Here is a 12,632-nt window from a genome sequence, read left to right on the forward strand (position 1 = left end):
GTTGATAAGAAATCTACATAACGCTAACCAGAAAGTGTGTAATGCACGCTCCAGAAGGTGAGTCCGCCTTCAGGGGGCCACTAGATTCGATCTAATGGAACCTAGCCCCGTGGCTGTGGTCTCTGTGGGAGGGGTCGTTTTTGTTTTACGCACTTTACCGAGCGGAAATGAGATCGGTTGATTTGGTTTACGGTTAAACGCGAGTGCCGGGGGCCACATCATCCCATCGGAGCCCTGTTCGCCTACATCCCAGAACGAAGTGATGCTTGGATATGGTGGCCGTTGAAAGTAAAAATTCATTACACCAGTCTCTGAATGAAGTCTTGAACGTTTTCTGGCTTCACAGCTCCACAGTAATTCACTAGAAGTGGCTGCTGGCGCCACACCCGAGATGTATTCGTGGAATGAGGCTAATTATTTTTTTCACCATCAAACGATAGGCATCATGTTTAGAGTCGCTAAATGACACCCCGACGAACTCCATTCGGAAAAACCGCAACACACAGCACATCACAGAATGTGTAGTGCACTTCCAGCCGCCCACCACGCCTCCGGGCACTTAGCGAGCCACTGAGTGGAAAATATCTTTCTCGAAAAACGAACCTCCCACAGTGGGCGAAGACTCCTTCGGCGAAATCAAAGCATTCGGGCGGAAGCACGCTAAAAGGAGGCGAAGAAATGGCCAACATCGTTTGCCTTTTTGGTCCGTTTTCGTGAGTGTATCGACGAGTGGCTTGAAAAACTACCTTTCGACCTCTGGGCCGGTCCGAGCGTCCGGACGGCAGTCATTAAAATTTCACCTCACAAAACGGAAGCGAACGATGGAGGGCCACAGGAAATTGAGTTCTTTAAAAAGGCACAACACTTCGTCAGCGCCCTGCCCCATTGGCTTCATTTCCTGCCTCGGGCCGCAACTCGCAAGACACCAGCTTTCTTCCTTAACCATTCGCGGTCCATCCCCGGACCCGGGTTGGCAGATTGACTGATGGAAATCACTACCTGTAGGCTAATTAGCCACCTCTCACTTTCGATCTCTCTTTCTCCCTCTCGGAAGAGCGACTCCCGGGCGTTCCGTTGTGGTTTTTTGGATAATTTGGCCTCGAGGGTCCTGGCGCCCGCCAAATGCGCACCTGTAGATGGAGGAATTTTCCGTTCGATAACCCTTTCGTGGAGGTCCTTCTTGGAAAACCATTTCCAGTACAACCCATTAACCGGCTAGGTGTTTCTGGGAGCCAACCGAGCGCGAAATTTTGCCGAGTAATTGAATTAACGTCACACAGCGCTACGATTGAGATGGATTAATGAGATGGTGTTAACGATACATTTGTGATAAAGTGTACACTTTGAATATTCCTTTTTTTTCTTGGTCTGATAACGGAAAATTGGGGCACATAGAATGTTAAATTTCCATGTCATGCCTGTTTTTAACTTCAAAAAGTAAATAAGTAAATGAGTAGCGAATCAAACACACTTTACGCGAAGCCATCTCAGTAACCATATCGAAATCCGTTCCCATCATTCACTTTAAAACCGACAGCCGTACGGAACCGAGGCACGCTGTCGAATTTCGAACGAACTTCTAATTCCCTGAAGCACGACCACCCCGGTAAAATGGACCGAAAGAAACATCAAACCCGGCCCACCGAACAGCAACCACCACCGAGGGAGAAAGCGTCCTCCCACGGAGCAGGCCTTCCGAAAACTGCCGAAACGCCCGATGGCTTGGGTGGAAAACGGAATCGAAATTTTCCATCCCACAATTGCACCGTCAGCCACGATGTGGACCTGGTGAAACTGTTCATCCCGGCCGACGGCATCCTTCGCAGGTAAGCCACAGGCCGCGGACGGAACGCGTGACGCAGGACCGTTTGATCCTTGCTCTGCGTTCGGCCGATAACTGCACAACGGTGGGTGATGATGTCCATTAAAACGGTAATGAAACGGTCGACCAAACGAGGGCACCATTGTGCCATCCAGGTCCATCCGTCACGGATTTCCCGCGGGTTGCTTCCGGGGTTGCGGAGTGCTGCTGATGACCACAACAAACGATAATTTCATGATCCACAATTTATTCCCTCCACACGCACAGGTTCACACGCTGCTGGCGACGGCTGTGTCTGATCGATGAAAGCAGCCCTCTGGCACGTCAAGTATTGCACAGCGATATGGCTATAAAGCGGGAAATTTCACGCCATCTAACCTACTACCCCTGCACGGTGCATCCCTTGAGTCGATTTCGGTGAGCCTTGCCCGTCCGTCCGTCGTCGCGATGTAATTAATGAGATGAGCAACGCTAACGCCGGCAAACCCCCGGGGGTCGCGTATGCTCCCCCCGAAACTGCCATTCTGTCGCCCGCTAGGTTCGCTTGGGAATGCCTCATGATAGTAACGTTTGCCATGGCCTTCCAGATGATTCCGTACGATGTGGTGTTTATGTTTCGCGTCGAAGACTACTACCCATTTACGGCGTTCCACTGGATACTGCTTGCTACGGGTAGGTCGCTGACGAAAACTTTGTTAAACGCATAATTTTAAGCTTCAATTTCCCAACCAGACATCATTTGCTTGCTGGACGTGGTAATGTCTTGCTACTCGGGAACGTATGATCGCAGAAACCGGAGGGTGGAACTTAACCTTGCCACCATTCGGTCCCAGTATCTTTGTGGTTGGTTCTTCTGGATCGATACCATCAGCTCGGCGCCGGATCCTATCATAACAATACTGGTACGTTTGACCAACAGTGTGGAAACACTTTGACCCCTTTAACTCGATGTTTGGATGCTTTAGATTCCTCCCGCAACCTTGGACAAGTCGCTGCTGTTCTGTCTGCACAAACTGGAGTTCCATCCCGGTTGTGTCTGGGACCTTTGGAGTCTGGTATCGGTGATCAAGATCTTTCGCTTTCGCACGTTCTTAAGATACATTAGGCGATTTGGCGAACGGCTAAAGTTGCGCCGGAACATTATCAAATTCACGACCATTTTGGTCACCGTTCTCACGGTGTTCCATTGGGGCACCTGCATCATGTTTCTCGTCATCCGATTGGTACAGGGAACGGATCCGGCTACGGTGGATGAACGCTCTTGGACTCAAAAAGTCCCATTTTGGAACCAATCATCGTGTAAGTGCTTTACAAACTCCCATTCCTTTGAAATTAATGTTTCTTTTGTAGTTATTCGGTACCTCGAGTGCTCCTATCGTATACTGTACACCGTGACACACATTACGCATGACTTCAGCGAATCCATGACCTACGAGGATATGCTCCTGTCGTTGCTTTTCACCATCTGTGGCTACTTACTGAAAGTCTATCTGCTGGCGGAGCTGCTAATTTTCATTCGCATGCTGTTTTCGAGCACGAGTAAAGTGAGTAAACGGCATATCGTCTAATTGAATTTGTCGGTTATTCGCGTTTCGTTTGTCTGAAACTTTGTTTGGCAGTACCACGAATACCGGTACGAGCTGAACAATTATATGCGCCACGAGCAGCTGCCAGCTGTGCTGCATAAGCAGATCCTGGAGTTTTACGATATACGCCACCCGAATATCTACAGCCGTTGGTCGCTTATCCGATCGACCATTGGCGAGCAGGTGGGTACCACGACGAGACGATCCTCCTTGTAGAGCCACTTTGCAATAGCCTATGCCTTTTTTTAGCTGTTTCACCAAGTGCGAATGGAAATTGTAGGTCCACTCCTCAAGGCATGTCCACTGTTTGCCGAACTGCTTTCCGAACAGCAAATGATCGCCTTGGCGAGCGTAATGGATTTTCAAATTTTCATGAAAAATGACATCATTACCCGTTGCGACGGCGGAGGCCGGGAAAGTGCCGTTGGGAAGTGGAAAATGATTTTCATTGTTTCCGGAACGGTAGCAATCTTTACCAGAGGATGGAAGATGGCACTGCAACTGGAAGACGGTGAACATTTTGGCGAATTTCAGCTGCTGCTGGACGAGTCCTGCGTTGTGAGTGACCCGGAGGTAGGCTCTGTCCGTAAACTTACGCCTTTGTTTACTATGTTCACAGAAATTCCCCAACCTGGTGGCCGTCGAAACCTCCGAGTTGTACCTGTTGAGTAAGTATGGAAACTCAACTGGCATTGAGCAGCACTCGCAGTTTTCATGCCTTCCATTCACAAGCACTTTCTGGGTTATTCGCATTGTTCCTATTGTGTTGAATTACCTTTTCTCGCTTGCTGCCTTTACAGCCCAAACAGAATTCGATCTATTTATGCAGCCATATCCGTCGCTCCGAGAAAATCTCCGCGACCGGGCGAAGACACTCGTTCAAGAAATGGGACAGATGCGACTAAGCGACGCTGTTCAAGTGCTAGAAACTGTCGAAACCATTCGTTTACCTCCAAGATCAAAGGCCTTGTAGCGCGCTTCAAAACGTGTTCGTCCATTATCTACAAATTGTTTCTTAATCCGTTCAATGGACGTTTCATAGACAAGCCACTAATACTGCGCACAATACCATACAATCGAGATTATTTTTATTAAATCAAATTGAACGAAGAAAAACATTGCAAACAGTTCAGTCCTCTTCAGTTGGTGTCCGGCGAAGATTCTTCCATACGACTGGCAAACATCCTAGTGGCTTTCGCCCTTCTTACCAGCAACACGCTGAAAGTCGTCCATTTTGGTAGTCTGGATCGGTTGTCCGATGAAGGCAAGATGATCAATGATTGTCGTCTCTCCGCCAGATTGGTTATCTTTAACAAACAGCTGAATGTTCTGAACATTCTGGAATTTCACGAATTTCAGCTTGATTGGGTTTCCCGTTTCCAGATCCTTCGGGTCCACCTCCAGATCCTGGATCGAAACGTGCGAGTCAGCCATATCGAAGTCGATCGTTCGTGGCTGGTTGATGAAAAGCCTGATGTTCTTTGGCCCGTGCGTCGGTGGCGCTTTAATTTTCAAAGCGTGTAGTTTGATGATTTGATTAAAAGTAACCGAAATAATGAGCTGCTCGTCGCAGTCCGACGCCAGGTGTCCTCCGCTGGAGCTAAGAGCGTTCGTCAACGGATGATCGTCGGCTTCGTTCAAACACTCGCACTGGTTCTTCTGGATAAACGTGGTCAGGTCAAGCTGAGCGTAACGAGAGATACAACATTGCGTCATTTCAGCAAACAAAGCCAACCAATTACGGAGACAATCTTTTACTTACCATTCCCTGGCCATAATCTTCACCAGATTCGTCTACGCTGGAAACGTAATGTTTCTGTATCTTGGCCTCCAGCCCATTAATGTCGGCGCCCTGTAATCGGTCAATCTTTGTCTGGAAGCGTATTCAACGTAGGTATCGGTTAACATGTCCACTCCGCTCGACGTTCGATCCGTTTGTTCAACTTACTCGGGCACGGTAGAAGATGAAGGTAGGCATAGAAGATACACCCTGGGAGGACGCAGTTTCGGAGCATTTGTCCACGTCCACCTTCAGGAACACTGCCTTAGGGTACTTGGCCGGCAATTGCTCGTACAGGGGAGCAATGTTCCGGCAAGGTCCACACCAGGTGGCAGTGAAATCTACTACAACCAACTTCGCACCGGCAGCCGATAGTTCCGCCTGGAAGTGGCCCTCATCGTTGATGGTTCTTACCGACATTTTTCTAGAAGCCGGATGCTTTATCTATGAACCTATTGCTTTATTTAATGTGTAACACTATCGCCGAACGGTTTCTTCACAATAACTATTCCTTTTTCTCTCTGGGTAACAAAGCAAAGTGCGGAACGGTTTCGTTCACAGTGCGGAACGATGACGAGAAGGTTTTAATATTTTGCTTGTTGCGAGATGTTTGACAATTGCCCTCGGATTTTGACAACGCTTCGTGCTGTCATTCCGCACCATGCTGTCAGTTGAACACGAAACACACAGCACAAACATTGCGGTTCAATTGTTTATTTCGTTTACTTCTCGCAGTAAAGTATTTGACAAAATAAATACAAATAATAACATTGAAGTAGTTTTTTAATGTTTTAAAGCTTCTCAAAACAGAAGGGCAAACAATTTTCATGAAGATCAACAACTCCAACCACCAACGGTTCCATTTGTGTACGTAGTTGCTACTGTCGCCACTACCAAACAATGGCGCTCGTGTGAAAAAAGCGGTAAATGGCAATGATGCGATTAAACAGTATTAGAAAAACACCGGCTCGTTTTCTTAAGTAGTGGCGTATTTTGAACATGGCGGAATATTCGGATGTTCATCGAGCATTTTTGCAAGCGTGTTCAAACCATGGAACAATTGGCAAACAACAGGCATATAACATTCTCGTAAATATTTATGCGCGCTGTAAGTTCCGACACAGTTTCACACACAGACTCGATCGTTGAACAATCTATCTTGCAGACGGAAGCACCGAAAGCGTACCGAAGGAAGAAGACGTAGTCGAAGTGGTGGCCCTGATTAACACCCGCATCGCTCGGTTTGACCAAAAGATATGTTACATTCACTACGAACCAACCGATATGGATTACGTGGTGTTTGTTAATTTGATCGATACACCAACAACGCGGGAGATGCATAATTTTTACACCCAACCGGAACTGCATTACTTCCGCTATTTGCTGCGCGAGTTAGTGCAGAATCCCGACCATCAGCTCCCGTCGATTGCTTGCCTGAACTTCACGACCATTTCGGCTGGCAAAGGGGGCAAACCGATCACGAAAACCCGTGCTGAGAACCTCCTGATTGATTGGGAGCAGTACGGTTACTTCCTGATGCTGGAGGATAAATGTTACTTGGGGCCGCGGACCATAACGGAGTTTGAAACGTATCTCAGCACGAACTTTCCGGATGAGATTAAGCACTGTTCTCTCTGCAGCATCACTATATACTACGTAAGTGGCTTCGTGCTGTAAATATGTTTAACGTTCTATTGGCTCTTAACACGTCTCGTCTACCATTCCCGCAGGGTGTTCGCTGTGCGCACTGCTCGCACACTCTACACAAGGTTTGCATGAAGAAATACTTACGGAAGTTTACAAACTGCCCCGAATGCAAAGGGCCGTGGACCGTGAAGCTGTAAGTGATACCTTGAGTATATGTGTGCCATTTATTTCCTGTCCGTTTTAGAAGAAGATGCAATAAAAATAGTTTGGCGCTTTGCGCCTACACAATGCGTTGTGTTTCGGCTACAGCTTGAGCTTCAGCTCTTGCTGAATGATAGCCCAGGCCTTTTCGGCCTGCCGCTGCGAGAACTCGTAGCTCCACAGGGTACAGAAAACAATATCCGAACTCTTCACGATCTCCTCGGTGCTGGTGACCTGTGCGTCGACACGCCGAATCGCCTCTTTCTCCGCGAGCTGGTTGCGCTCCATCAGCCGACGGATGGCTTCTTCGCGCGGAACGATGCATGACCACACCTCGTGGCAGTCCTGCTGCCATCCGGCCCGAAGCAGCACTGCCGCTTCCATCACGACAATCTCCTTTCCTTGCTGCTCGTACATGCTGCGAGCCACTTCCTTCGCCCGCTTTCTGATCGCTTCCCACATGATGGCGTTCAGTTGGTCCAACTTGCTCCGATCACCGAACACGATCGCACCGAGCGCTTGGCGGTTTATGGTTCCATCGGAGCGCAAAATTTCTGCGCCAAACGCAGCCACCACCTGCTTGTGGCACTCTTCGCCAGGTTCGTACAGCTGGTGGCCAATCTTGTCGCAGTCGATCACGCCCGCGCCGAGCATCTCGAAGCGTTCCCTCATTTTAGTCTTTCCCGCGGCGATCCCACCGACCAACCCGATCACGTACGGTTTCGCCGGTAGATTGGCTGGCGCTGGTTTTCGCGGCTTCAGACGACTTCCGAGCAGATCCATTCGCTGATTGCTGGAACTGATTTTGTCTTCCTTATCGTCGATCGTGGCCTCGTCGTCGAGCAGGTCGATCGTGTGCACCTGCAGCTGATTCAATCCATTCCGCGACCGGAGTTCGTTTACCTTCGCTCCACCGCGTGCCGTTTCTGTGCTAACCACAATCAACTGTTAAAAGAATCGAACAAACGTGAGAATGGTGAGACACAGTGTCGCAGCATCGAGAGCTAACGTACATCCATATTCGGATCGGTGGCCGTTGGTCCGAAGGGGTCCGCAATGGGGACGACTTCGTAGCGCAACGTTGAATCAATGTCCTGGAGCAACTGGTTCACCTCCGCTATCCGCTGTTCCGTCGGATGGATCAACTCGAACAACTTTTTACCTTTATTCATCGCACCATCGGTGACCCCTACAACTAGCCGTTCCGTGGCTAGGAGGACCGCTTGCGTCAGCAGCACCTTATGTCCGGCGTGGATTCGATCGAACGTTCCACCAAGCACTACGTTGCGGAACGTGTCCACTTCCGGATCTAGCACCGCCGGCAACTCGACGCTACAATCTGCATCCGTGTCCAGCTCGACTACCTGGGCCGTTGGGTAACGATCCGTGAGGTGTTTTTCCCCGTCCCCTCCGGCAGCTACTGCGTAGTCGAAGAATAGATAGTCCACCACCGGTGGCCGCTTCCGCTGCAACGAAAACGCTCCGGCATCGGGGTCCGTTCTCAGCGTTCCCGTCATTATTCGTAGGTCAACCTCAGAACCAATCCAGCTAACCGACGATTGGTAAACGCTCGCCACGAAACGACCTAGTGCCCGCGGACATCTTACGGATGCGGCAACTTGCGGATGGAACTGGAGGTACAGCGTGCTCAGCGCATACGGGCGGGTAGCGGTCAACGTTTTGGAAATGGTTGCCAGGTGCACCGCTGTTAGGAGACCAATTTTGGGCGACATTTTACGATAGGCCACACCGCTATCAGTATCCTTATCAGTATCTAGCCTAAATTTCCTACGTTCCGTCAGCCGGTCAACCGGTTGATTGTTGATTGATGATAAATATGTTGTGTTCGAAATGTTGACAGTTAACTATGTTCGAAAAACACCTCTTTTCGAACATGTGTTATGCGGCTTGCCAAACACAAGTTGAACGCAAACAACCTTAAATTTCCGTTACAGTTCAAAAATAGAGTAGCTGGATCAAAATGGTTATTTTTGTATTATTCAAAACAAAGAACCATCAATCGAGCCAAAACTTGTACGAATATTAGAAGCTTAAGGAACGTGAGTATAAAAATGAAAAAAGGAACGATATTCTCAGATGCTGTGACCGTACGACCGTGGCAAAGTTTTCACAGAACCAGACGAACATCAGTCCACGACCAGAAAGTAAAATGAGGCCCCCTGTAAGTTTAGAGCCAAAGAGTCCGACACATTCCTGCGCCGCGTTATGTCACGAGATTGCATCTTGTCCGCGTTTTGTTATGCCTTCTGAATTTCCCTTTCGTCCGATCTTCTTGCCGACTGCTTTCGCGATTTTCTTCACGATCGCCCGACTACGTGCCGGGCGGGCGTGCACTTCCCAAAGTGGTGGCGCTCCACCCGCTTGCTTGATCGCAACCACAATTTGACGATCATCGCTCGACATTCGGTATCTTTTCCCACCGTTTTGTGAAGACCTTCGGGCGGTCCCAGTTCATTCCCCGCCTATCACCGATCGCCAAACGGTGCCGTTTCATAATTTGACTCACGTTTGACTTTTCATTTGAATATATTTTTCCTCCCCGTTCGGGGGCTTTTTCTGCTTTCTTGAGATTACCACGATCCACGTTGCGTTCAACGCACTGATCTGCGATCTGCCCGCCCGCCTAACGTTTCGGACCGCAGCCCCACCCGATCGACTCGACACTCGATCTCGATAAGCTCCATTCTCGATCGTGCTGCTTGAATATGGACACATTGAATAAGTTACTCGCGCGAGTCGGAAAAGGTTAAGTTCGAAGCGCGGCGCTCGGAGGCAACGGAAAAGAAATGGTTGGTGGGTGCAAAATCGGCTCGGAAAGGAAAAAAGTAAAAGTGCGATCGGCAGATGGGGTCGGTTTTGTAAAGTTGTTTGTAAATGAACTAAACCAAAGTATGTACAAAAGTATTACAGCTTTGCAGTAGGTGGTAGCGATAGGAAACTAAAAACAAAACAAGAAAAGAAAAGAACCGTAAAAGATACTCGTTTTCTTTGCCCTCTCTTCGCTGATCGGCGTCGGCTCCGTTTTCCTGCCTCAGGTTGGACTTTTCCTTTTCCCCGCTGTTTCGCCCCATCCCTTTCTCTCTACCGTCTCTCCGTTCTCTCCCTGTCTCTCTCGCTCTCCCTGTTTGTGTATTTCGTTGCGTAGCTTGTGTCGCGTAGCGAATGCATCTGATGTAATGAGTATGGGCACAGGTCACAGCGAAACGCCTCAACAAATCTCGTTCTATCGCTCCGTCGCCCTCTCTCTCTCTTTCCCCCCTCTCTCACTATAATGACTTGCGAAAGGTAGCGCGCCCGTCGCAAGGCCCACAGATTACTGCAGAGCCTGCAGTCTGGCGATTTCGGCCTCCAGAGCCTGAAGGTTGAAGTTCGGGTCGTCCTTCGGCGGGTTGGCGCGGATGAACTCGAGCGTCTTCAGGACGTGATCCGGGACGGGGCCCTCGCGCGGCAGGTGGGCACCCGATGGCCGGAAGCCGCCCTCGTCGGCCACGTACGTCAGCGAGATCGGCGTACCGTCGCGGTCCGTCCACGAGGCGCTACCCTGCGCCGACTGGCCCCCGACACCTTCCTCCTGCGCCCGGATTCCGTTGCTCGTCTCGAACGTCCACGAGTACGAGCCGTCCGGATTGACGACATTGTCGGAGCTCAGGACCTGTGCCTCGGCGTCCGGATTCTGGGCAACGGCGACCGCAGCCAGGGCAGCGATGATCAACTGTTGAAGAGAACACGGACCGAACATCAGCAAACATCAGTGACATACCTCCACCACCGTACGGTGCATGGGGTCGCCACACCTCCTTGCCATCCTTGACCGGGTAATGCTTGCCGTCACGATTCCGGCGACACGCCAATCCCACCTGTCAGCGTCGCCGATTTGCATTTGACAGGCTGCCGATCGCTGCTCAATGCCACCGAAGCGGTCATCCCTCGCTATCGGCGAGCGATTCATCATCTCCGACCGGCACGCAATCGTGAAGATGAGTTGAGCCGGGCCGCAGTCCATACATCACCCGGATGCTACCGAGACACGGGGTGGCCATCGGTTTGATGACCGCGGTAATTGAAGCTTATTACCACAGCCTCCCCCCATTGCGACATTTCATTGACAACCGCTTATCGCGATCGGCGTGCGGTGGCCTTCCGGTACCGTAGGCACCGTGGGGTGATCGATGATGATCTTCTCGGGATCCACCCCCGTCGCTCGGACATTAGCACCTGGAGCATGGCGGGGCCATAAATCAGTGCGAACGCGAGAGGCGGCACTTGGGGCAGCAGTCATGCAGTCAAGAAGGAATCACTTACGGCGATCCTCTCGTCCGGCAAAAGCCGTTCTAAGAATAGCGCGCCTCGGTCCTGGGAAGAGTTTTGACACACTTTCGCACCAAAGCATGGGCCACATAATGCGCCGGGGCGCGCGCCCGCATGGGAATTTTGGGCGCGCATGGGAGTCTACCCCCATTCAGGTCCGTCTCGCGGCCGGAGCTCCCACGGAAGCGCGTGGCGTGCGACGATGTCGTTTAATTAGGCTTCGGGTGTTTTGTTCGGGTGTTTTATGTAAGCAAACTAATCGTTTTGCTCTTGCGATCGCGCAGCAGATCGAGATAATACGGGCGGCCAAGGTTATGGTGCCGTAACGGTCTGCGCTAAGTGTCGCGTGTGCATGTGTGCACAGGTGCCAAATCTGCACTCAGGTCGATCACGCCGTTTGCTTAGGGTGATCATGAAAGGTACCCAACTCAACGGTCTTACAGTTACTTATGTACAAACCAAACAGTAGCGAGCGCAGTCAACGTCAACCTCAAAGGTTACTTTGACCCAAAAACCGTTGCACACACAACAAAGCCACCGACAAAACAATTGTGGACACACAAGGCAGGCCCAAAATCACCAAACACTTTCAATCACAACCGATTCTAAGCACTCTGGCCGGCTTTTGGGCCCGACGACACTCGATCCTTGCCGCCCTTTAATCCTTGGAATGCTGGTTCCCTGTAAACTCACCACTCGGAACATGGTTGCTAATTTGGGATGCTGATGATGCGTAAGGAATCGGAACTGTGACGGTGACGGTGGCGGCGGTGGCGGTGGCGGCGACGACGTGTGTGTGTGTGCGAGCGATGCGCAAACGGCTGATATTCGACCACCAAGTGGGCAAGCGGTACTGACTGATCGTAGGCTGCAATTCGTCGCTTTTTATACTCGTCGAAGAAAGTCACGCCGAGGAGCGAGGTGGGCCCAGCCAGAAAGAACCCGCTGCCCCGCCACCAACACCGTCACCCGCTACTAGTACGATCACCGATCGCGCTAGTACATGCACGCCGCGCCGCGCTGGAGGGAGAAGGAACCGAATCTTGCCACCCTCCCGGCAACGGCACCCTACCCATGGGTAGGGGTGGCAGCAGTAACAACAACAGGGCTGTATGACGCTGGGAAGATGCTGCGCCGTGCCGGGTGTGCGCTTCTGTGGTGGCAGAGAGAAGGGAGAGACAGACGGACTCAACGCGGCTCTACTCGAGCTCTCGCTTCGGCTACCGAGCCGTCCGCCGATCGTCATCGCCCCAGCCTCATCGTGTGG

General features: G+C 50.8%; 5 protein-coding genes across 5 annotated transcripts; 2 read left to right on the forward strand and 3 right to left on the reverse strand.

Moving 5' to 3' along the window:
* The first annotated feature begins 1,611 nt into the window (after positions 1–1,611).
* On the forward strand, positions 1,612–4,381 carry LOC128267127 (potassium/sodium hyperpolarization-activated cyclic nucleotide-gated channel 1-like). The gene is made up of 10 exons (XM_053003915.1): positions 1,612–1,826; positions 2,090–2,239; positions 2,361–2,494; positions 2,555–2,724; positions 2,788–3,121; positions 3,173–3,366; positions 3,442–3,591; positions 3,658–3,966; positions 4,028–4,076; positions 4,209–4,381. The coding sequence occupies exons 1-10, from the start codon at positions 1,612–1,614 to the stop codon at positions 4,379–4,381; spliced, it is 1,878 nt and encodes a 625-aa protein (XP_052859875.1).
* A 104-nt stretch (positions 4,382–4,485) lies between these two features.
* Positions 4,486–5,735, reverse strand: LOC128277812 (thioredoxin-like protein 1). Its single transcript, XM_053016340.1, has 3 exons — positions 5,357–5,735; positions 5,171–5,281; positions 4,486–5,091 (listed from the first exon to the last, which is right to left on the reverse strand). The coding sequence occupies exons 1-3, from the start codon at positions 5,606–5,608 to the stop codon at positions 4,594–4,596; spliced, it is 861 nt and encodes a 286-aa protein (XP_052872300.1). The 5' UTR covers positions 5,609–5,735; the 3' UTR covers positions 4,486–4,593.
* Positions 5,736–6,165: 430 nt separating this feature from the next.
* LOC128278317 (non-structural maintenance of chromosomes element 1 homolog) lies at positions 6,166–7,063 on the forward strand. Its single transcript, XM_053017024.1, has 3 exons — positions 6,166–6,296; positions 6,354–6,844; positions 6,919–7,063. Exons 1-3 carry the CDS (start codon positions 6,188–6,190, stop codon positions 7,030–7,032), a joined length of 714 nt encoding a protein of 237 aa, XP_052872984.1. The 5' UTR covers positions 6,166–6,187; the 3' UTR covers positions 7,033–7,063.
* LOC128278316 (bifunctional coenzyme A synthase) lies at positions 7,060–8,769 on the reverse strand. Its single transcript, XM_053017023.1, has 2 exons — positions 8,050–8,769; positions 7,060–7,981 (listed from the first exon to the last, which is right to left on the reverse strand). The coding sequence occupies exons 1-2, from the start codon at positions 8,767–8,769 to the stop codon at positions 7,139–7,141; spliced, it is 1,563 nt and encodes a 520-aa protein (XP_052872983.1). The 3' UTR covers positions 7,060–7,138.
* Positions 8,770–9,907: 1,138 nt separating this feature from the next.
* On the reverse strand, positions 9,908–12,208 carry LOC128268703 (pupal cuticle protein-like). The gene is made up of 2 exons (XM_053005895.1): positions 12,059–12,208; positions 9,908–10,769 (listed from the first exon to the last, which is right to left on the reverse strand). Exons 1-2 carry the CDS (start codon positions 12,068–12,070, stop codon positions 10,371–10,373), a joined length of 411 nt encoding a protein of 136 aa, XP_052861855.1. The 5' UTR covers positions 12,071–12,208; the 3' UTR covers positions 9,908–10,370.
* Positions 12,209–12,632: the final 424 nt, after the last annotated feature.

This window comes from Anopheles cruzii, chromosome 2 (genome assembly GCF_943734635.1).
Source record: "Anopheles cruzii chromosome 2, idAnoCruzAS_RS32_06, whole genome shotgun sequence".
Lineage (NCBI taxonomy): Eukaryota > Metazoa > Arthropoda > Insecta > Diptera > Culicidae > Anopheles > Anopheles cruzii.